At 51.7% G+C, this 24,047-nt stretch overlaps 1 protein-coding gene across 1 annotated transcript; it reads right to left on the bottom strand.

Annotated features, from left to right (window-relative positions):
- Positions 1-1,211: 1,211 nt before the first annotated feature.
- Positions 1,212-1,904, bottom strand: BHLHA9 (basic helix-loop-helix family, member a9). The gene has a single exon (XM_012657295.1). The coding sequence runs from the start codon at positions 1,902-1,904 to the stop codon at positions 1,212-1,214; it is 693 nt and encodes a 230-aa protein (XP_012512749.1).
- Between the last annotated feature and the right edge of the window lie 22,143 nt (positions 1,905-24,047).

The raw sequence follows: 24,047 nt of genomic DNA, 5'->3' as shown, positions 1-24,047 counted from the left end.
GCGCATCTGGGTTCTCAGCATCTGGCCCCACAAGCAACACCTGCGACATTAGCCCCTTAGCCTGAGCTAGGCCAGACGCCAGCTCATCTTAGACACAGGGCGGTTCTCCGGGATTTTCGGGGAAGCTGGCTGCGCCTCTCACTCCCTCGGCCGCCTTGGCCTGAAGCCCCTCTTCCCTCAACCCCCTCCCCAGAACCCTTCTTGGATCCCAAGTCTGCCCCTCATCACAGAGGCTCTGAGAGCTCTACCTGCCTGTCACTTGGGGTACACGCAGGTCTACAGACCCCCAATCCCTGGCCCTGCCCTCAGCTTCCTCCCCTGAGATTGGCCCAGACTCTTCTTTTATGACGGCCCTGACTCAGCTCACAGCAGATGGCAGCTCTGCAGGGAGGCCAGAGATGAGGCTGACCACATCCGTAACCTCCCAAGTCCCTTTGCCCCTCTCCAAATGATGTCCTCTCCCACCCCACATCGTCTCTGGATGTTGCTTTCCTCCCTTGGGCCCTCCACAGCGCTCAGCACACCTGGGATCTTGCCTGAACCAATGCTCCCAGGTACCTACCTGTGGGCTTTATGCCCTGGCCCAACATTCCATGGTGAGTCCCCAGCCTCCAGGCTTTCCTGCCACCCTGGCCACGGGGCCCAGTGGAGTCATGGTAGCAGACAGAGATGATAGCTTTTCCTTTTTATTTGGCTGCTTCTGACTGCCTCTCCCGATCAGACTTGGGGCAGCAGCACAGACAGAGAAAGGGGACCCACACTGTGCCATCAGACCACACCACAGGTGCCCGCCCACATTGCCACACACAAATCCTCCTGTGGAAAAGCCTTCGCTCTCCCAAAAAGCAGCAAGAGAAAATAAGGCTCAGAGCACAGGAATGCATAGGCCACTTTCCAAGACGAGTTCAAGCCCAAACATAAGAGCCAAGCAGGATCTTGCTCCTGCTCCTTTCCCAGAGCCGCCACCACAGACTGGGATGTAGGGGTACAGCCCCAGTCCCCAGAGTTCCTTCCCACCGGCAAGGCCGCTTGCCCCCCTGATCCCCCACGTCTCAGCCCATTCCGTTTTGCTCTGTCCAGGACGTTTTTGCAGTCTTCCCTTCTGTAGTCATCCTGCCAGGCAGGCCACCCTCCAGGTCTGCCAGCACGCTCCCTCACTCCCTTGGTGGGTGGCTGGGTCAGGAGTGCTGGTAGCGCATCCCGGGCCTCGCTCACAGGTAGCCTCGCGGCCAGGGAAGCGGCCCAGCAGAGGGAGCCCCTGGACATCGGCGCCAGCTTCCCCCGGAGGCCTGGGTCAAGCTCGGCGCCTCGGCCACCGGTGGCCTGGGCCGTCCCAGGTCCGTGTGCTGGGAGCACGAGGCGCAGCGCGGCGCGGGTGGCATGCAGGGGCCGGCAGCGTCCCGACGCGCGAGGCTGGACCCTGCGGACGCCGGCTCGGGCCGCGGAGGGCTGCAGCCCGCGTCCCTGGCGCCCCCGCCGCGCGCGGCCTGCCCATGGCACTCCAAGTGGCCGCAGGGCCAGCGGGGCGCGGGGCTGGCGCGCAGGACGAGGGAGAGCGCGGTGATGCGGTGGATGGCCCTGCGCAGCGTGGCGATCTTAGAGAGCCTCTTGCCGCCAAGGTCGTGCCGCAGTGCCCGGCGCAGCGCGTTGAAAGCCTCATTGTAGTCCAGGATGCGCTTGCGCTCCCGCACGTTGGCAGCCATGCGCCGCGCCTTGGAGCGCACCGGCCGGGCGCGCTTCCTGCCCACCGGCTCCTCCGCCTCGGCCACGCCTCGGGTGCCGCCGTTCTCCCGCAGCACCCCACACTCCCTCCCGACATCCAGGCAAGAGCTCCCCAAGTCCTCCGCTGAGCCCTCGGCCCCCTTCAGGCCCCTGAGGTCTAGTCCTGGCGCTCCTCGGAGCATGGCCTCCGCCCAGGCCCTGCTTCTCCGGAGCTGGCTCCGGATCGTGAGGCTGATGGTCCACCCTGAGCGCTGGCTCCTGCACGCTGGACACTCCCTGGACAGGCCGTCTCTAGCTGGGCTTTGTAGCACCACGTGGCTCCCCGCCCTCCCCATCCATCCATCTCCCTCCTCCTGCTTTATTACCTGCCCCCAGGTAGGTCGCGAGGGAGGAACCAAGAGGAAGGAAGCAGGCAAGGAAGGAAGCTTGCAGATTCTCGTGCACGCCTTGCCGTGCTCCAGCCACACAGGGAGCTTGCTCTGCCTCTCTCCCTCTCTTGGGAGCCCCTCTGGGGTCGCTGGGTTCCACGTCTTCCTCCAGACAGAGTGCCAAATTTGGCCCCTGGGCAGGAGGGCTGATAGGCTTACAGAAGGGGGGCAGTGGTGGGATTGGGTGTGTTTTAAGAACCTTGAAAGTTCTTGTCAAGTCCTGTGGGCAACCACAGAGCTGTCACTGAGGACAAGCCTGACTGTCCCTGATAAGGGAAGGGTAGATCTGATACAGCTGGCTCCTGCAGGTACGACTGACCTGGAGCTTCTGGCCTTTTCAGCTATCAGAGTGAGGCTGGCTGGGTCTGGGGTTTGGGTTTTGATTGGGCCTGACTCTCCCCCTGCCTCACTTAGGCTCCGCTTTCTGCAGGCAGAGCTGGGCTGAGTCAGCAGCAGAGGATGATGGAGAAGATTCCTTTGTGCCCATCAGGGGCATGTTTTGGGGTCCAGGGCCCTCGGGCAGCCCTATTTCTTGGCACAGCACTGCCATGTTATGAATTCAATGAACAGCCCCTCTACCTATACTCTCCCCAAGGATTTGAATTTCAAACAGCATCTCAGAAAAAGAATAATGTTCAATTTTAGAGGAGGACCCCCAATGGAATTTCGGGTAAGTTAAAATTCGGAGTACCTTAAGGTCACTCATTCCCAGCCATAATCCAGACACCTCCAAAACGCCAAGGTCTGTTGTGGCATCACCTGGGATGGATGTGCAGTTCACATTCTATTTTGCCAAAAGCACATTGCCAATAATCCCATTATTCCAAACTGGGAATTTCTCCATGGAGGAAAAGAATAGGGCACTAGGGAACTGAATATATGTATTTATTTGGGTGATTATTTGTTTGTTTGTCTTGCTCACCAGACTGGAAGCATCCCCAGGACTTTTGTATTTCCTGGGCTCTATTCCCCCCAATCTGCAGTATATTTGGAATTACAAAACAGCTAGAACTGGGTGTTTTGTCCTTTCTATTCAGTCTGCTTCCCACCTTTCCAACACATACACACACACACACACACACACACACACACACACACGCACGCACACGCACACGCACACGCATGCGTACTTCATGCAGGATTCTACACAGCGTATGGGCCACAGACATCTGAGCTCTCCTGTCCACCCACCCATCCATCTTGTGACAGGATGTCAGTCTTGCCAAGTCTCAGAGTGGAAGGCAGGGGACAGGCCAAAGCCCAGGCAGTCTGGTTCCTAAGTGTCATACTCCATGGCCACCTCTGCGCCCACCCCCATCCATGTCTATTAGCCCCTTCATGCCACTCTAGAGAGAGTTGAGTCACTGCCCTGTTTGCCCAGACATTGGCCCAGGGCTATGCCCAGCCCCTCAAAAAATCCTGGCCCCTGGACTCAAAGGTGGGAAGACCAGGAGACAGCACATGGACCTTTTGGTCCTAGAAGGGCCAGGTGGGAGACGTGGTAGCAGGTGGGAGAACTCCTCCCCACCTCCCCAGCCAATGACTCCTCACTGTGTGGCCTTGTCCAGTCATGTGTCCCTCTCCGCACCTCAGTTTCCTTTTCTTTGCATGGAAGACATCTCTCTATGAAACAGTACAGGCAGGCCCAGTGCGGCCCCTAGTTCCAAAGTATTAAGAATTTGAAGATGGTGACAGCACAGCACTAAACCAAATCCAGGGTGCCCATGAAGCTGGCCCTGACTGTAGGTAATGAGCTCCGGCTTTGTAGCTACACTTCCCTGGGTACCTGACTTGGCCACTTTCAAAGACCTTGAGAAAAGCTCTGAACCTCAGTTCTCTTCCTGCAAAGTAGAAATGAAACCAGCCTCAAAGGACTCAATGAGATGGAACCTGGTAAAGAAAGACTCTCAAGAAATCCCGCATCTGGTTATCTCGAGGGGGCCTAGCACCCCTCAGCCTGAGTGTGGCCATTCATTAACAGGCTTCCCTCGCCTGTGGTGTTCCTGGGACGCTCATGGAACCAGCCATGATCAGGAGGAAATAGATGGGCAAGCCCAGAGTGCCCTTCATCTGCACAGATGGGTGGAGGTGACCTTCCAAGGACGCCTGCCTTCCCAGTCATCCCTGGGGCAGCCTCATGGAGGGGCTCTGCCTGGGGCAGAGCAGGAGCTGAGGGCAGGTTGCTGGTGGGTGATAAACAAGCTTAAGCTGCTTCCAGTGGCTTTCCTTCCTCCAGTGACTCAGCATTCCTAGAACTCACAGACCACTATGGACAGGATGCTGCTTAGTAATAATTAATAATAATAATAATAATCTTAATAGTATTGGTACTGACTTCTGCTGAGTGCTTATCATAGGCCAGGCATTGTACTAAGTGCTTTTAAACATACATTATCTTAGCCTCACAACAACCCTATACAGAAAGCCTGTTATTATATCACCCATTTTGCAGACTGGAGACTGAGACTCCGAGAGAGTTAAGTAACTTGCCCCAAGTCAGAGGGCTGAGCTGTAGCTGAGCGAGGATCCCAGATCAGGCAGTGTGCTCCTACTCCAAGCAAAGCACCTAACCCCTCTGGGCTGGGCCTGCATTCTCCATTCAAGGAGTACCCTGCCCCCTGGCCCCACCCAGTACCCAAAGCCCCAGTGACCACCTATAGCTATTAGAGGCCTGGCATCTTTCCTTTGAAACAAATGCCCTTAAGATATTTAAATAGTTTCTACTGAGTGTGAAAAATAAAAACTGGCTAATAAAGAGAAAACCTGGGAGGCCATGGAAGGAGAGAGAGGGAGGGTCCCCCAAATGGAGAGAGACAAGCAGGAGAAAATATGGACTAGAAGCCAAGAGAAGGCCAGAGCAGTCCGACTGCCTGACTGCTGGGACTGAGATCTGCTGCCTGGGGTTTCCTTCACTAATTCTAACCCTCTCTGACCCTAGCTGAGCTGATGGCTGCTGGGATGCCAGGAAGAGCACCAGAGAGCAGAAATGACAGGCCAGAGCCCACCTGCTGACCCCTCCTACAGGTGAGCAAGGGCCCAGGGAGCAGGAATAGCCTGAAGGGATTCAGGATCAGCCTGCGGCTCCCTGCCTGAGTGTGCTGCGAAGACTCTGGTCCTCTCCACCTGCCAGGGTTCTGGATGGAGTTCAGGTGGCCTGCAATGGGTCACCGGCCTTAGCTGCTTGCTGACCTTTCTTCCTCTGTGAAGCCAGCCCTGAGCCCTCCCCACAGAGTTCCCCTTCTGTGCTTCGTAACTCCATCATAGAATTTAGCAATTTGTGTCACGCTTTTATGTTCATGCTGGGTCCACCTCTTGGTCACCTCTGCAGTCCCAGTTCCTAGCGCAGTGCCTGGTACATGGCAGTTATCATACGAGGAAATATTTGCTGAATATTGAATAAATGGCGCAACCTCCAATATTAAGATATTCATGAAACTGGAAATTCCACACTGGTCTGATCATGCAAGCTTTATGTTCGAATCCAGTAAACACTTATTGAGCACCTACTGAATACGACACTTGTGTGCTATGGGCTTTCACATGTGCAGACAACCACAAACGTGTTAATTCGTTAAGTCTATAAGGTTCAATGTTAAAATAGGAGGAAGTAAACCTTGCAGCAAATAGAAATGTTTTAGAGTTCCCCATCCACCGCAATCACTTGGGGGGAATTTGATAGTTATTTTAATGCTGTGTATATATATATACACACACACATATACGTGCATACATATATATATATATGTTCTTCCAGAATCTAGCTCGGTGGTTATTAAATTTTAGCTTGCATTAAAAAGATTACTGTTCAGAGTTAAATCCATAATTCGTGTGCACTGTAATTTAAGTCCTGTTTAAGGATAATTTTGACTACGCATAATTTTCTTCTTGCTCTTTAACTTTAGAACATCCCCATCCATGCGTTGGATGGATGGGGGCCCAACCACAACAGACAACTAAGGGCTCAGGAGAAACAAAACAGTAACAGAAAATCCATACCAAAAAAATAAATAAATAATGACAGCGGGCGAGGTGGCCAGCACCTACAGTCCCAGCTACTCTGGGAGGCCAAGGTGGGAGGTTCGCTTGAGGCCAGGAGTTCAAGACCAGCCTGGATAGCATAGCCAGACCCAGTCTCAAAAAAACCCACTATTTTTTAAATTAGCCGGGCGTGGTGGCATGTCTGTAGTCCCCAGCAACTCTGGAGGCTCAGACAGGAGGATCGCTGGAACCCAGAGTTCGAGGCTGCAGTGAGCTGTGATCACGCCGCTTCCAGACTGGAGACAGAGCGAGACCCTGTTTCTAAAAAAGAAAAGGAAAAGAAATGGGACTGAACAACATATTTCTCCGCTGACTCCTAACACGAACCCTCAGTTCGACATCAAGAGGAGGTTAGTAAAAGGAAAAAAAAGAAAGCCCAAACAGCACAGGTCTCCCAGTGCTGGGAGCAGGCCCACCCTCGCACCTCTCCCCTAACTCAGTCGGGCTCTCCCTTCCCGTGCTTGCGCACCTCCAGGCCGGCTGCCCCGCCCTTCCCTGCACATGTCAGGAAATGGCCCACGGCTCCAGATTATTAATTCTGAGGCCACGCTGTCCTGACAAATGGCCGGGGCTCCCCGAGACGCGGCCCGCCCCCCTGGGCCCCTCTTCCCACGGGTCCCGGAAGCGTAGGGGACGCGGTGGCTCGGCGGCTGCGGTCCCGGGCGCTGCTGCGGGGCGCGGGGCGCGCGAGGCCACTTCAAAGGCGGCGGCGGGACAAGCATTTCCGCGGCACCTGCAGCGGCGGCTGGAGCCCGCCCCTGCCCGGGAGCGCGAGCCGGGCCTGGGCCGCGGCGGGAGGAGGGGCGGCGGCCGTGATTTAGGGCCGGGCGGTTCCGCTGGCGGCCGCGAAGGTGCCTATTACCGCTCGGCTGGGCTTGGGTTTCAAAAATTCCTGCTCTTCCTCTGGAAGTTCCGGCGTCGCTCCCCCGAGGGAGGACGGAACTCCCACGTTGAAGAGAAAGCCCAGGACCCACGGGGCCAGAGAGCTGGCCTCCAGAGAGGGTCCTGTCCCCTCCTCTCCCAGGTCGGGACCCTCCGCATTTGCTCTACACCGTGGCATTTGGAATGCAGCAGATTTGGGCTCAAGTTCAGGCTGCCGCTTCATGCACGCGTTCAGTGAACATTTATTGACTACCTACTGATATAGTTATTCGTAATGGGGCAGTGAATAAAACCAACCACCTGTCCATGCAGAGCTCATGTTCTCCTAGGGATAGCAAATAATGAGGAAAATAATTTATGTAGTCAATAAGTGCTATTAGAAGTATATTAGACAGTGATAAATGCCACAGAAAAATAACACCAGAGAGAGAGTGTGAATAGGCTTGTGGGGGGTGGGCAGAGGTGAGGTCAGGGAAAGCCCATCAGAGAAGGTACCATCTGAGTGAGGACTTGAAGGAGACGGGCATCGTGGCTATTCCGGGGAAGAGCATCCAGGCAGTGAGAACCGCATGTGCAAAGGCCCTGAGGCAGGAGGGTGTCTCCAAGTTCCAGGGGCAGCCAGGTCACCAGTGGGGCTGGGGCTGAGTGAGAAGTGAACTCATGTTTGTGACAAGGACTCAATGGCACCTGGTCATGTAGGCCATGCCAACATCTTCAGCTTTTAGTTGTCAAGGATTGGGAAGCTGTTAAATATTTATTTCCTTCCTTACTTCATGGATCTTAAAAAACAAAAGAAAAACCCTTGGCTTTTTCTCCCTCTGACTGCTATATGAGGACTCCCTCCACCAAGGCCCTCCAGGTAGCACCCATCTTTTTGTCTTGGTGTCCTTCCTCCCTCCCCAGGTATCCCTGCCTGTTCTCTGGGGGTCATGTCCTCCTCTCATGCCTCTGGCTCTGTCTTTTCTGGGGACCTTGTGTCATCAATTGGTCCTACCTTGGTTTTACAGCTTTCCCTGTCCTCTGGCTCCTTCCTTGCAAATACAGATGTGCTGAGGCTGCTTTCTTCAAATTCACCTTTTCCTACATCCTGGAATGTATGCCTTCTCCTTCCCTTCCTGTCCCTGCCTCAACTCTCACCCGTCATAAGCCGTGGAAGTCTGGCTCTTACCACTGCCCTCCCCCTCTGCTGAAACCCTCTTCTCTTTCATTCATTCCCCTCAGCAAGCCTCTCCTGGTCAATTAAGTTACACGTTCATTGAGCACCTACTACTTGCCCAGCCCTGGGTTAGGTAATGAAGATACCATGATGGGTATCTGACAAACCTGACATGGCTCCTGCCCTCGTGGAACTTGCAGAAAGCGGGGGAGGCCACCTGGCAAACCAGGTATTTTAACAGCGTGAAATAAAAGCTCATGCTATTGAAGGGTTGGAGGTGGCACAGAGGAAGGAGTGTGAACTTCTCTGAAGGGTCAGGAAAGATTTTGACAGGGGAGATCATGCTTGAACTGGATTTCGAAGGATGAATAGGAGTTTGCCAAGCAGACAAGGAGTGGAAGGGCACTGAAGAATGAGGGGACAGCGTGTGCCAAGCCCTGTAAGTGAAAGCCATCATAGACTAATGTGGAAAATGCAGTGAATTGACTTAGCTGAACCATGAAATGTGAGACCAGCGGATGATGAGAGATGAGGCCGGGCTCACTAGGTATCAGGCCAAAAAGCTTGGTTTTTGTCCTGTAGGCAGCTGGGTACCACAAAAGGTTATTATAGCTGGAGCTCCTTTGGATGGTGTAGAGAATGGATCTAAGACAAACTCCATTAGGAAGCAAGGATCCAGGAGAGGGGAGGGGCCTGGGTCACGCAGGTAGTTGTGAGAGAAGAGGACTGGAATCAACACCTGTTTGGAAAGTGGAATCGACATGTGGGGGTGCCACCTGGATGTAGCAGATGACAAAAAAGGAGGTGTTATCTCCATATCCTCCTTCGAGACTGGAGGCCTGAGATTTCTAGCAAGCCCTAGTGATGGACTCTCTGAACTACAGTCCAACCATGGACATAGGAGAGGGCCCAGGGAGGGCAAGAGAGCCGATGGCATATGGTCACCTCTTTCATTGGCGGGGGTCCTGGGGCACCCAGGGCTTGTGACAAATAGTTTTGTTATTGCTGTTTGCTATGCAGCATTTGAACAGTCTTCCTACCTGGGGGGAGGGGTAAATCCACGGTGGGCTCTGGGTGGCAGAGATTCCTGACAGCTAGGACAGACTGGAGTCCAGGCACTTGACTATTTTACCTGAATCTGGAGCAGGTATCCCACAGAAACGGTCAACAGTGGAGAAATCGCTGTGCCATTACCTGGGTCAGTGGCCTTCAGCGTCCTGTGCAAGCATCCAGGGGTGACTGGCTAGGCTGTTGGTCCAGCTGCCCAGTTTCTTGGAATTCCTATGAGTTTCCCAAACTTACTTTCCCAGACTCTTCCACTAAAGTGATCAAAGCTGGGTTTTGTCGTTCACAACCAAGAATCCTGACAACACAGAGTAGCGAGTAAGCAGCCATCCTGTCCTCCTCTCTTAGTCCCAAGCCAGTCCCCTGAACCTGCCATTTACCAGCGTCAAGAGCTGGGGCAGGTGACTTAACCTCCTTAACCCTCAGTTTCCTCATCTGTAAAAAGGGTTGGTGACTGCCTCATAAGGGAGTTGTGAGAATTAAATGATGCCCTGCACAGAAAGCCCTTAGCACGGTACCTGGCACAGAGTAGGCACTTGATACTATTTAGTTATTATTATCCTCTTTCTGGTAAACTTACTCAACACCCCAGAGGGTCTTTCTTCCAAGCTTTCTCCCCTGCCCCCACTCCCAGCCCACAGAGCAATATCCCTCAATCAGGCACCTCCTGACAACTTGTTCCTTCTTGGTCTAACGCCAGAATATTTCTCGGCCCTCCACCTACACTCACCTCTGCCGTGCCTATAACACTCAACACAGAGTGGTGTTTGGGCTCTGAAATGAGACCACCATTTATTAGCTGTATAGCTTTGGGCAAAAAGCTTAACTTCTCTGAGCCTCCGTTTCCTTGTCTGTAAAATGGGGATATGAAATAGCGATGCTTCATCAGATTTGTTATGAGGATCAAATAAAACAGAGCCAGTTAAGCTCTCAGCACAGGGCCTGGCTCCCACGAGATACTCTATGACTATTAACTTTCTCCTCCTCCTGCCCTCTGCTCCCTCCCCAGCCAGCCTGGCCACAGCAGCTGTAAATCATCCAGATAACCAAGAGCATCCTCCTCCCTCCCACCCCAGTACCAACCTCCTCATCACCTCCACCGCTAATGACCTGGTGATTGGCTTCTCATTGAAGAAATGACAAAGAGGCCTCTGTGCTTTTAGTTGGGGTCTAATCAGCCTTAGATCTGCCCCAAAGTCAGTTGGGAGTAAAGTAGGAATTCCAGATCTGGAGGCCTGGCTCAGTGTGGATAGCTGGCCCTGCTCCTAGGACCAGGGCTGCTGAGGCCAGGAACTCTCAAGAACTCTCAAGAAAGGGCTCTGCTATGGTGGGGAGAGGAAACAGGGATCCAACCCAGTGCCCAGGAGGCTAAGAGCCATATGTGGGCTCAAGAAGCCATCTCTGCCCTCCTTAGCTTCAGTTTTCTCATCTGTCCAAGGGGAATAATAAATGCTAATACCTCCCTGTTAGGGCTGGCATTAGGATAAAATGAGATAAACCAAAAGTAAATTTCTAGCTCTTTGTAGCAATAAATAGCAATATTATAATATTGTTATTATTGTCAAATTGCTTTTATTATTATTGTTATTCTTGGAACCCAGGCACCAATTTTTCCAACTCCATTTGGTTAATAGTTCATTGTTTCTCCAACCATTTGTAATGCCACATCTCTGCCATGCCACCTCCAACCATCCCTGGATAATGCCCATCTGATTTGATGATCTTGCAGTCTCCTTGTTCATTTTCAGAATCATCTTGGGCATTTGTGGCCCTTTTCACTTCCATGGGAATTTGAGAATCCCCTTGTCTAGTACTGTGACTATTCTTCTTTCATACCTTTTCTATGTATTTTTTTCTCAAGGTGGCTTCCCTCATGGTGGCAAAAAGGCTGCAGGAGTTCTAGGACTCACACACATACTCCATCATGTGCAAAAGGGGAAGAGAACCACCCAGGAAGGATGCTCCTAAAATCCTGACTCATAGAAACTGTGAACTAATACATGTTTATTGTTGTTTTACCCGTTGGTTTTGAGGTAACCTGTTACCCAAGAAGAGATCATGAATATAGCAGTTATGCCAGTTCCCAGCCTTTCCTGCACTTGTCTGAGTTCTCTGGTGAATGTGAGCAGAAGTGTCCTGTGCCACTTGCAGGCCTGCCCGGAATACCTTCTCATATGCAGCCTCCATGGGGCTCCTTCCCCTCCCTGCTGGCTCCAGGACCCTTAAGGCAGCCATGGGAGCCATCCGAAGATGGCAGAGCCACAAAGGAATGAAATCTGGGCCCTTCATCACGCCTGGAAGAGACCCGCCTGACCGGGAACACCCACGTTGAGCAATGACCTGAGCAAGAAACAAATGTTTATGTGTAAGCCACGGAGATTTGGGGATTTATCTATTACGGTACCTAAAATCACCTTAACTAATGCATGGAGAACTTTACAGACCATTTCCAAGCACTTTTATAAGCATCCTTTAAATTTGATCCTCTTAACTCCTTGTGAGGCAGGTAGGACAGAGCACTCTTTTATCAATGAAGAGAACTGAGGCTCAGAGAGGCTAGAGCATTTGCCCAGGATCACACAGCTCATGGATGGAGCAGGAAGACAGTGAGGCAAGTGGCAGCGAAGAGGCAGGATAACCTAGTCAAAAAAGTTTAAGCTTCAGGGACAGATGGCCAGAAGCATGATTGCTGGGCCCCCTACTTACTAGCCAAGTGACCTGGGACAAGCCAGTGAAACGCTTCCTTCAGTTTCTCCTTCTGCAAAACTAATTTTCACGGCTGTTTGGGGAAGTTGAGGAGATAATATATGCAAGATTCCTGGCACCGAATAGGCATTCAGCTAATATTTGATGAAGGAGTATAGCACAGCTTGGCACACGGTCTTCTCGGTCATCCTTAGCTATTATTATGTTTATATTTTATTTACATATAAACACGTTAGAGTTTATAACTATCAAGCTTGTCATCTCACAGCCCCTGAGAACTCGGGGGCCTCTCGGCTCTCCAGCGCACGCCCCTCGGGCTCCCGAGACGTGCCCGGCCCCGCCGCAGCCCGCAGCCCGCCCCGCAGTAAATCAGGCCCCGCGACCTGTAATTACCCCGCCGCGGTGGGCGGGCCTGCGGCGGCCCCGCCCCGCTGTCCCGGGGGCTTCCTGCGCCCCCGCCCTCTCCAGAAGCCGGGCGGGCAGGGCGCTGGGGCTCTGTCCGCCGGCGCCCTGATTTATGGCCCTCTGTGTGAAGGAGATTTACGAGCTGAGACCCGGAGCGGGGCTGTGCGGGGAGGCGCGGGGCGCACCGGTGGTCACCCGCTTAAGTCCCGCCACCAGGCAGGCTCGCGGACCCCCAGCTCCTGGCGCTGCCCGTGCCCCGCCTCCGGTCTCCCGGGCCAGGCTCTGAGCTGGGGGGCTGCTCGTGCGCACTGCTTCTTCCCCACAACCTGCGGGGTTCTTGTGTCTGTCGCCCTGTTTTTCAGATGAGAAGACTAAGTGTCAGAAACTGAGTCTGCCCTGACTCCAAAGCTTCGGTTCTGTCTCTGGTCCCGTCCCCAGTGACTTCTCGTGGGTAGATTCCCCGCTCCCTTTGGCTGCATCTCTCCCGCGTAAGGGAAAGAGCGGGGGCCAGGCGGGGGCACCTGCCTGGGGCTGCTCGGGGACAGGGACGGGAGGGGCGCCATTCCCCAGGCCCTGCGCCTGGGTATTGCTATGCCCGTTTCTTTCGCAGACGCGGAAACGGAGCCTGGGTGGGGGTGGGGCTGTTAGGCAGCTCTCCCCTGTGGTCAGGAGTCTGAAGTGTTTTTCATGGGATTGGGGAGGACCGAAGGGAGCGCAGCTGAGTTCACCGCCTCACAGGGGTTCCTGGGGGCTCCGCAGCGAGGAAAGGGGCTTTGGATCCAGGGCCCTGTCAGCAGATGAAGGGGCCCCCCGCGTGGGTGCGTGGCAGCCACTCCTAGAAAAGAAGTGGGAAATGAAGCCTGTTTGCAAATGCAGCCACCCACCAGCCCCTACCCACTGCGGTGTGGCAGCTCCTGAGGGGCTGGGTCTCCCCACCCAGCTGTGCCCAGCTCCCCTCGTACTCACGCTGGGAGGAGTGAGCGTAGCCCTCACTCCAGGGTCATCAGGACACGGAAGAGAGACGTTTCCATGGATTTTGTGCCAGACAGACTGAGGCCCACATCTGGCTCTACCTCTGAACAGCGGGGGCAACCTTAGGCGAGTACTGTAACCTCTCTGCGCCCAGTTTCCTCAGGTAAAAAGCTAAGATAATAGAAACCTCCTCATGGGCTGGTATGAAGGTTAAATAAGATAAAATATGGAATGCATTTAAGACAACTCCTGGCCTCCTGGCACGTAGCAAATATTTTCTCCCAGAATACAGGGCTGCAGTTTTGTTGGTTTTTGCTGGCGTGAACTGCGTGCTCTACGTCAGAATGTCTCAGGCTGGGATTTCATAGACTCCGAGAATGTTGAGACAGAAATAGATCCTCCTACTCCAGGATTCTGAACCTGGGCTAACCTCAGGTGTGTGTGTGTAGGGTGGGGAACCTGTGGCCTCAAGGCCACCTGTGGCCCTCCAGATCTCCAAGTGTGGCCCCTTGACCGAATCCAAACTTCACAGAACAAATCCCCTTATTAAAAGGATTTGTTCTGTAAAGTTTACATTCAGTCAAAAGGCCACACTCAAGGATCCAGAAGGCCACATGTGGCCCCAAGGCTGCAGGTCCCCTAGTCCTCAGCATCTATTATGTGCCAGGCACTGTTCTGGTCTATGGCAGTGAATAAAACTGACGAAAAAAAAATCCTGCCCTCATGGAGTTTACATTCTAGTGGGCAGAGACAAATATATAAACTATGCATTGTATATCTAAAATGTTACACCAATGGACTTTTATAGGATTGTCAGGGAAATCCATAACCCCCCCAAAGCTAAGAATCACTAATTTAGTCCAGTTCCCCAAAAAGGGGAAGTAAACTTGCCCCAAACCGCTGTCCAGTGTCCAGTGCGCCATCTGCCCCGGGTGCATCTGAGCCCACCAGGTGCTCTGTGTGTCCTGTGGGTCATGTTTTCATTGGCACGCTCCACCACACAGCCGGCCCTCAAGGGCTCGCCTGCACCCAGCCTCATCCTGGCACCTCACCCTAGCAAGGTCCCATCCTCTGTGTCCACAAAGAAAGAAGTCACGTGGGTGCAGGGGAGCCCTAGCTTCAGTCCTCTTCCCACTTTGTAACACACACACTCTCCTCGCTTTTGTGCCAGAGGAAGAGACGGCCCTCCCTCCCTCCCTCTCTCCCTCCAGAGCCCGCCCTTCTGCCCCTGGACAAGCTTAGGCCATCAGCTGTGCCCCCTCTGTCATGAATCAGCATCTCTCCCTTGGCTCCTTCCTCTGAGCCCGTAAGCATGTGACAAATTATCCCACTTAGGGGCTTAAAATACCAATTTATTATTTCTCGTGATTTATTCTGTGGGTTGTTAACCAGGCAGTTTTTTGCCTCATGTGATACCAGCTAGGGCCACACATGTGACTTCATTCACCCAGGAGCTTGTCTAAAGCTCGAATGCCCAAGGAGGACTCTCTTGCTAGGTGGCCTCTGATCCTCTGTGGCCTGTCCACATGGCCAATCTCTCTGGCAGGATCCCCTGGACTTCCTTAGAGCATGGCTGCTGGGTTCCAAGAGGGAGGAAGAGGAAGCTGCCACTGTTCTCTTAAGGACTAAGCCTGGAAGACCAGGAACATCACTTCTGCCAACTCTGTATTGGTCAAAGCAAGTGGCAAGGCCAGCCCAGATCCAAGGGGAGAGAAAACAGACTCGACCTTTTGACAGGCCAGGCAGCATGTGTGTGCGTGGAGTAGAGGAACTGTTTGCGGCAATATTTGGAAACTACCAGAAGGGCTCAGGTATCCACCCCTGAACTCCCTTGAGCCTGCTTCCCCCCAGAACCCCCTCACTGCCTCGCCTCATCCCTGCTCACTTACTCAGCCCAATCTGGATGAGCCCCTCTCCACTCCACTCATCACCTACCGCCCAGGGGGCTGATGTGATGCCCACCTGCAGTCTTCACCCTCCTTGCTCCACCCATAAGCTCCGAAGCCACTGACCACTCCTTCTAGAAACGGGGCTCCCTTCCTGGCGTGCCTCTGTCTTTGGGATCTCCTCCCACTCCTTTTCTGTCTTTTATTAGCTCCTCTTCTTCCACCAACCCCTGAAATGTCAAATCTCTATTTCCAGCTGCAACCTCTCTCCTCTCAGACACATGCTCCTCATTTCTGGATCGTTGTTCTGCAGCCATCTCAACCCAAACCAAAACTCTTCTCCCTGGTGAACAGGGTGAACAAATGAACAAAACCATCACTCACCTAGCTGATCCAGCCAAAAACCCAGGCGCCATCCTCCACGCCTCCCACCCTCATTGTCCACCCGCTCCCGCACGTCCCCAGTGCCATGGCCCGCCGAGCCTGTCACCATTATGTCCTGGTTCACTCTCCAGCCTGTCTCCTCCTCACCCTCATGGCAATTGCCCTCATGGTAGAAAATTTGGAAAATGCTAAGTCTGAACGAAGCCAGGCAGGTTGTTGTTGTTTTTTGCTACCTGACTGCTCACGTTCTTCAAGTGCTGATCTGCACAGGAACGGAGACAGTGTGAAGCTTTCCCAAACTGACTGTCACAGGGCCCTTTCCTCCCAGAGCAGCTCCCAGGAGTGTCCCAGCACACACACCTGCGGAATGACTGGTAACTGAAAACCAGGTAGGAACGCAGCTTCGCTGGGAGTGGGGCAGACCCCGCTCACACGCCTTCCACTGTACGACTCCTTAGCCTCTCTGAGACTGTTTCCTCATCACAAAGAGGGGGCGAAACCAAGTGCTGCCTCAGCAGTGGTCATGAGGGTTAGATGAGGCGGCCCTTGGAGCATCGCCCAGCGCACAGTAGGTGATGGGTCTGTCTCGTGAGGGAGGCAAGTCAAATAAATTAGCCGTCAGAAGTATTAGTAAATTCTTTCTCTTCAAAGGTGCTCCTGTTTCAGAGTTTCTTGTTCTTTAAACATAGCTAATTCAGAAAAGAACTTTTCACTCCTAGAATCAAAAGCTTTGGAACTTTGGAAAGAGAAATTTGGGAAGGGCAGAAGGAAAGCTAGGCGGTGCCTTTGCGCCCTCTGCTGGTCAAAATGTGGAACTGCAAAGAGGTGGTCAACCTGGGCCTCCGCGCCTCGGCTTGGGCCCCTCTGCTTGGGGCTGCCCAGCGAAAACGGAAGTTTTATTCTCTTCTCCTCTGTGTCCTGAGAGGAAATTGCTCTTTTCTGCCCCTTGTCAGCTTCCTCTTGCACTCTTCTCCGGGGATCTCCAAGTCTTCACCACTTGCCACCCACAGTTGTCTCATAGGCCCTTGTCTTGGTGTGTAGCCGCCTCACCTCCTGTCACAGAGGAAAAATTGAGACTGTCAGGTGTGAACCCTCAGCTTCCTGCCTGGGCCCACAAAGATATCTGTCTGCACCCTCTTGCACCCCCTTTCCTCCCACCGTCCGAAGCTAACGCTTGCTGCTGGGGTGGGGAGTCCTCCACTCTCACCCCTTGCAGCAGCCAGACTTCATTCCCTTGCCTATTACTCCCTCTCTTTTCCATTTTTTGTTTTTTAAAATAGATTTTATATTTTAGAATGATTTTAGACTTACAGAAATTTGAGAGTCTAGTAAGAGAGTTCCCATATACCCTGAACCCAGTTTCCATAAACCCTAAACCTGCAGTCCCCAACCCTGGGGCCACGAACCGGTACAGGTCTGTGGCCTGTTAGGGGCCAGGCCGCAGAGCTCTGCTGCCACCCCCCACCGCAGTTCGTGGACAACTTAGGAAGGGGGGCACAGAGCAGGATGTGAGTGGCCAGGGCGAGAGTGTGAAGCTTCATGGTATTTACCGAGGCTTCCCACTCCCCCTGCCCCCCACCCCACCCCCGTCCGTGGAAACATTATCTTCCATCAAACTGGTCCTTGGTGCCCAAACGGTTGGGGACCACTGCCGTAAACCCAGTTTAACAATATATTATTATAAACATGTCACATTACTATGGTATGTTTATTACAATTAATGAACCAATATTGACACATCATTATTATTAACTAAAGTCCACAGTTTATTCAATTTCCTTATTCAGATGCCCGTTTTCTGTTCCAGGATCCCATCCAAGATATCACGTTGTATTTAAATGTCATGTCTTCTTAGACTCCTCTTGGCTGTGATAGATTCTCAGACTTTCCTTGTTTCTGATGAACTTTACATTTTTGAGGAGTGCTGGCCCCACTACTGGAACGTTTTTTTTTTTTTTGAGACAGAATCTCACTCTGTTGCCCGGGCTAGAGTGCCATGGCGTCAGCCTAGCTCACAGCAACCTCAAACTCCTGGGCCTAAGCAATCCTCCTGCCTCAGCCTCCCGAGTAGCTGGGACTACAGGCACACGCCACCACGCCCGGCTAATTTTTTCTATATATTTTTAGTTGGCCAATTAATTTCTTTCTACTTTTGGTAGAGACGGGGTCTCGCTCTTGCTCAGGCTGGTTTTGAACTCCTGAGCTCAAACGATCCGCCCACCTCGGCCTCCCAGAGTGCTAGGACTGGAACGTTTTTGATGTTTTTTTCATGATTAGACTGGGGTTATGGGTTTTCAAGAGGAAGACCACAGAGGCGGTCTTGGTTGTCAGGTCTCTTTTGTCTCCTTTAATTGGAGGCAGTCTTTCCTTGTCAGTCTTTCTTTGCCTTTGCCAAAAACCCCCATGTCACAGGGGTGAATCTTAGCAGAGCAAGAGTGGTACCTCAGCTGTTTATTCCAGAAGTGCTACTGAAATTTCCAAATGTTATGTTCAAGCATGAAAATAAAAATGAGCCCCAGGCCTACAGAGAATCAGAAAACTTTCCCCCATGTGCACGAAATAGGGATAAGTGGATATTATCAAAGATTTCAAAACGGCCTCAGAGAGAGGCATCTGGTCGGTGAGGGAAGGGCACAGAGAAGTGTTGACCAGTTGGGGAGACATGGCCAGTGGGAGGGGGACGTGTGAGCAGGGGGAGTTCAGCTCCCATTCAGCCCATCCCTCTCATGCAGCAGATGGGCCCAGGGCTCTGTGCCCTCCAACTCTCACACTTGAAGCTGTCGCAGTTTGAAGGGGCCAAAGAGCCCACGGGAGAGAACCCACAAAGGAAACGCTGCTCCCAGCCAGCCCCCACCCCGCAGGAGGAGCTGGTTGGTGTGGTTTAGGTTTCTGTTTGTTTTCCTGGCATCCACTCCCCTTTCTCTCACCAAAATGATCTTAATTTTCTGTTGGAGACTCGCCGCTTCCTCATTCCCAGCACTTTGGGTGGGATCAGCTTAGACCGGTCAGGGAATCCGATCTTCTTACGGTATGGGCAGTCGCCAGTCAAAGCCAGTAAGATGCCCAGAGATGTTTGCTGGAGCTCCCAGGAATATAAACCCTCCGTCTGCTCGTGTGCAAGTTGCCTAGGTAGAATCTCACTTGCTGGACATCCATGAGCCTGGCTCTAGCTCTGGCGAATGGCTATTTCCACCTGGCAACCATGAAGAAGAGAATGGCCCTGAGGATGAATGGAGCTTACACCAAGAAAAGAGAGCCAGGAAATGTCGTAAGAGAAAAACCAGTTTCCTGGTCACATTATTTGAACACTAGATCCAGCCATACCTAAAGATCTACCCCCACGCTGTTCAGTTGCATGAACCAAAATATTCTTTTTATTATTTAAGCAATGTATTTAGTTGTTGTAGTAGTAGTTTGCGGTGTAAGGAGTCCTGACAAATACAGGTAGTCAGACTCTAATGGGTATCTCTTGGTCACTGGGCTTGATCTTCATCAGGACCAGGAGGTGCTGGGGAGATGCCAGGACAAACAAGATGGAATTCTGTCCTTAAAGAGCCCTTGTCAGTCAGGAGAGGAAGGAAGAGAAGGATGGCTTGAACTTAAACTCTGCCTCTTTTGAAATGCAAACATCACTAAGTAGTGATCACACAGATCTTATAATCAATTAACAGACTTACTCTTGGCAGCCCAGCTGTGAAAGCCTGTCTCAGGTCACTGCTGAAGAGGCTGACACCAAAAATTGATATTTGATAGTTTTTGCTCTAAGGATTTGGGATGAACACAATGTGTCCGTCAATGAAATAGCAGCCTTTGAAAACCCAAAACTCACTTCATTAAATGTGGTTAGCAAAGCTTTATTTTTTATTTTAGGGAATGAGCCTCCAGTTTTGCACCTAAAAGCTGCAAAGTTTGACCTTGCCAAACAGCAACATCAAGAGCATTGACCCACGACTGACATCTGGCTTGGTAAAATAGAGGCAGTTAGATTACAAGACAAACTGTCATTATAGATTAACCTAGCTTGGCCTTTTTAAAAATCAGAATATTCAAGAAAACTTCCAGCTCTACAGGATCACATATTTCTATATCCTAGAAACATCCTCAAGAATGAGAAGATAGGGCATAGAACAAATGCTATCACGATACCCTCCCTCTCATTTGAGGACACCAAATAATGTAAAATATTTGCTGGGATCCCTGTGCATTACAGAGTTTTGCTCCTGTTCCTGATGAATTTGTAACACTGAAAATTGGAGATGTTGCTTTTTTCCTTTCTTTCCTTCTTAAAGGCAGCCTGTTAACTGGAGTCAGATGAGAGTTTGATTAGGAAGCTAGGCTAGACCCAGGGAGGTGCCTGGTATAGGAGGAGTTGGGGAAGGTGACAAAGGACAATGAACAGGAGGTCACAGAATTTGGTGGGAGGAAGCAAAGCAGATACCCTGGTCACACTCTTCACTCGAGTTGCCTTTGGCACAGGTGCCAGATAGCTCTACCCTGCCATGTGGTCTAGAGTGTGGGATCCGTTGAAAGCCGCAGTCATCTCCCGCTTATCCTCAGGGATACGTTCTGAGACCCCCAGTGGATGCCTGAAACCTCAGATAGTACCGAATCCTGTATACACTGTGTTTTTTTTGCTCTGATAACTGAGACAGCCACTAAGTGACTAATGGGCTGGTAATGTCAACGGCTGGAGAGGGGGATGATTCACAACCCAGGCAGGCCAAAGTGGGATGGTGGGAGATTTCATCACACTTAAAACTTAAAACTTAGAAATTGTTTATTTCTGGAATTTTCCACTTCATATTTGCAGACCACAGTTGCAGGTCAGGGAGGACTGCAGTTTTTGGCACCATTCGCCTGCCTGAGAGTTCTCAAGCCCTTTGTATTGGAATATCTCTGGGCAATTTACAAAGCTACCCTTACTTCCCTTACTTCCAGGACACTGGGTCTGGTTTTTTTTGTTTGTTTTTTTGAGACACAGTCTCGCTCTGTCACCCGGGCTAGAGTGCAGTGGTGTCATTGTAGCTCACCACAACCTCAAACTCCTGAGCTCAAGCGATCCTCCTGCCTCAGCCTCCCAAGTAGCTGGGACTACAGCCTCGGGGACACTCTTAAGAACAAGAAAAAACAATAAGGTTAGAAAAGGCTGGCCGGGCACGGTGGCTCACACCTGTAATCTTAGCACTCTGGGAGGCCTAGGCAGGATTGCTCAAGGTCAGGAGTTCGAGACCAGCCTGAGCAAGAGCGAGACCCCGTCTCTACTAAAAATAGAAAGAAATTAATTGGACAACTAAAAATATATAGAAAAATTAGCCGGCAATGGTGGCGCATGCCTGTAGTCCCAGCTACTCGGGAGGCTGAGGCAGAAGGATTGCTTGAGCCCAGGAGTTTGAGGTTGCTGTGAGCTAGGCTGACGCCATGGCACTCACTCTAGCCAGGGCAACAGAGTGAGACTCTGTCTCAAAAAAAAAAAAAAAAAAAAGAAAAGTCATGTGCCACGACAGGGGGATACCAAGTTGGATTAGAGACCAGTCTTGCTTTTGAGAGTCTTAACAGGTGACAGACTCAAAAATATATAATTTCAGTACAATGTTGTTTTTCACTCTGTTATGGGTTAAATTGCATCTTCCCTCCCTCCCTCCAAAAAATAGGTTGAAGTCCTAATCCAAGTATCTCAGAATGTGGCCTTATTTAGGAATAGGGTCTTTGCGGACGTAATCAAGTTAAAATGAGACCCCCTAGGTGGGCCCTAATCCGACATGACTGGTGTCCTTATAAAAAGGGGAAATTTGGACCCAGAGACAGATCCACACAGAGGGAAGATGATGTGAGGACACGTGACTGGAGACAGGCCCCCCACACTGGGAACAGCAAGGAATGGCGGTAAACGCCAGAAGCGGGAAGAGGCAAGGAAGGACCCTCCCCTAGAGCTGCCGTCAGAGAAAGCGTGGTCCTGCCAACACCTTCATTTCAGTCTTCCAGCCTCCAGACCTGTGAGACAATGAATTTCTGTGTTTTAAGCAACCTGGGTTTTAGTTAGAGCGACCCTAGAAAACTAATACACATTCACCTGCTCAGTCATTCAACATTTAACAACTATTTAGTGATTACTGTGTACCAAGCACTGGATATACAGTGGTGAATAGACAGCCCCTGTCTCCAAGGAGCAAATGTTTTCTTGGGAAAAAATCAAAACAAATGTGGGATGAGTAACACAAAGGAGTTCAGGATGCTTTGGTAGCATTTAACAGAAAGGCCTTACCGAGCTGGGAGGATTAGCGACAATGTCCTAACGAAATGGTTTCTAAGTAGAAACCCAAAGGATGGACAGGTGGTGTCTTAGTCTGTTTTGTGTTGCTGTAAAGGAATATCCAAGGCTGGGTAATTTATAAAGAAAAGAGGTTTATTTGGCTCTCAGTTCTGCAGGCTGTATAAGAAGCATGGTGCTGGCATCTGCATCTGGTGAGGCCCTCGGGCTGCTGCCACTTGTGGTGGAAGGGGCAGGGGAGCCAGTGTGTGCAGGGATCACATGGCGAGAGAGGAAGCAAGAGAGGAGAGAGAGAGAGAGAGAGAGAGAGAGATTGAGAGAGAGAGAGAGAGAGAGAAGAGGTGCCAGACTTTTTTAACAACCAGCTCTGGAGGGAATTAATAGTGAGAACTCACCCACCCCCAAGGGAGGACATTAATCTATTCATGAGGGATCCACCCCATGACCCAAACACCTCTCACTAGGCCCCACCTCCCAATACCGCCACACCAGGGATTAAATGTCAACCTGAGATTTGGAGGGGGCAAACATCCAAACTGTAGCAGGTGGGGAAAAGCCTTCCTGACAAAGGGAAGAGCATGTGCAAAGTGTTGTTGCAAGGGTTACACAAAGTGCTGTGGAGCACAGAGAATGGGAGTTCAGGGAAGGCTGCTAAGGGGGTGATCCTCTAGTGAGTCTTTAAGCTGAGCAGGGGAAAGCCAGGTGGGGAAGGGTCGGGAGCGAGTTCTGGATAGAGAACAGCACAGACAAAGGTGTAAGTTGTGGAACAGTGGTCCACAGAGTGAAAAACTAGCGAGTCAGTGTCCTGCAATGGAAAGTTCAAGGCTGGATGTAGTGGGAGAGGAGGCTGCAGACCTTGTATTCCAGGCCAAGGAGTTTGATCCCAAAGGATGGTGGTGAGGCCGTTGCCTACTCTCAAGCAGGAGAGTAAGACGATCAAATTTTCATTTTAGAAAGGTCACCCTGAAAACTGTGTGAGTGTGATCTGAGAGGAGTGGAGGAGACTGGGTCAGGGAGACTGGAGACAGAGGGACCACCAGGAAAGAGAGTCCTGCAAGACTCTAAGCAAAAGATAAGGGATCATAGAGACCTGAATTTGAAGTGGAAAGCCGGAGTGAGAGGGATGGTGATGACAACTGGTATCAGGCTGCAGTTCTATTTGAGGCTGAAGAAGAGGCTGGTAGAATGATGGGGATGGGGAGAAAAAAGGACAGGAATCGTGCTCGAGAGAGGAGAGCACTGGGATTTAAGATTCCAAAACAGGAGCAGTTCCTGGAGATGTAACTTCCCAGGCTGAGGTCCTGGAGGTGAGAATGTGACGTGGATACACCCGGAAGTGCCTTCCTCCCTGAACCTGTAGGCAAGTCCCGTGTGTCCAAGCTTTGGGCTCTCCTGGGGTGTCACCCAGTGTCTACTCTTCCTGTCTCAGCTCCATGGGGAGCCCTTTGCCATTCCCTGATGCTCTCTCAGAGCACCCAATACTCTCCCCTTCCACCAGGACTCCAGGGAGGGGCCAGTGTTTGAGCCTCTCCTGCCACAGAGAATGAGCGCTCCCGTAGAGCAGCCGGGTGGCACTGGCAGGAGACTGGCGTGAGCCTGGGCTGCGGAGGAGGTTCCAGAACACAAGGCTATTTTTAGCCTGGCACAGATGCCCAGTTCTCAGCTAAGGGAGGGGATATGCAGTGGGAAGCAATCTTGCTTTCATCGTTTATTATTTTATTAACCACTTAGGGTGCTGGATGCCGCGGGAATCACCTGGTTTCATTGCTAGTTTTCCTTTTCACAATTCCTTCCTGCTTGTTACTTCAGAAACAATGTTCTCCCCCAGGGGCCAAAGAGGGGTCGGGAGAAAATGAAATTGACCAAGTGACGATGAATGAAGCCAAGGAGGGGATAAATATTCCATCCTGCTCCATCAGCAGTGGGAGAGGGTCCAAAAAAACACTTAGCTTCATAAATTGCTCACTTATCCTCCCCGTAGCGAGTTCTCTCCAAATGGCTGGAAAAACTATTGCTGCTAATCAAAAGCACAGGCCCGCTGCTGGCAAGGAGCCAGCCTGGGCCCAGCAGGAGTCTGAATTGCGCCTGGATTCATTATCTTTATCTAGTCCAACATTTTAGTGGTAGGTTTTTGT

The sequence above is a fragment of the Propithecus coquereli genome, unplaced genomic scaffold (assembly GCF_000956105.1).
Source record: "Propithecus coquereli isolate 6110/MARCELLA unplaced genomic scaffold, Pcoq_1.0 Scaffold536, whole genome shotgun sequence".
In the NCBI taxonomy this organism is placed as follows: domain Eukaryota; kingdom Metazoa; phylum Chordata; class Mammalia; order Primates; family Indriidae; genus Propithecus; species Propithecus coquereli.
This window is presented reverse-complemented; position numbering and strand designations above follow the sequence as displayed.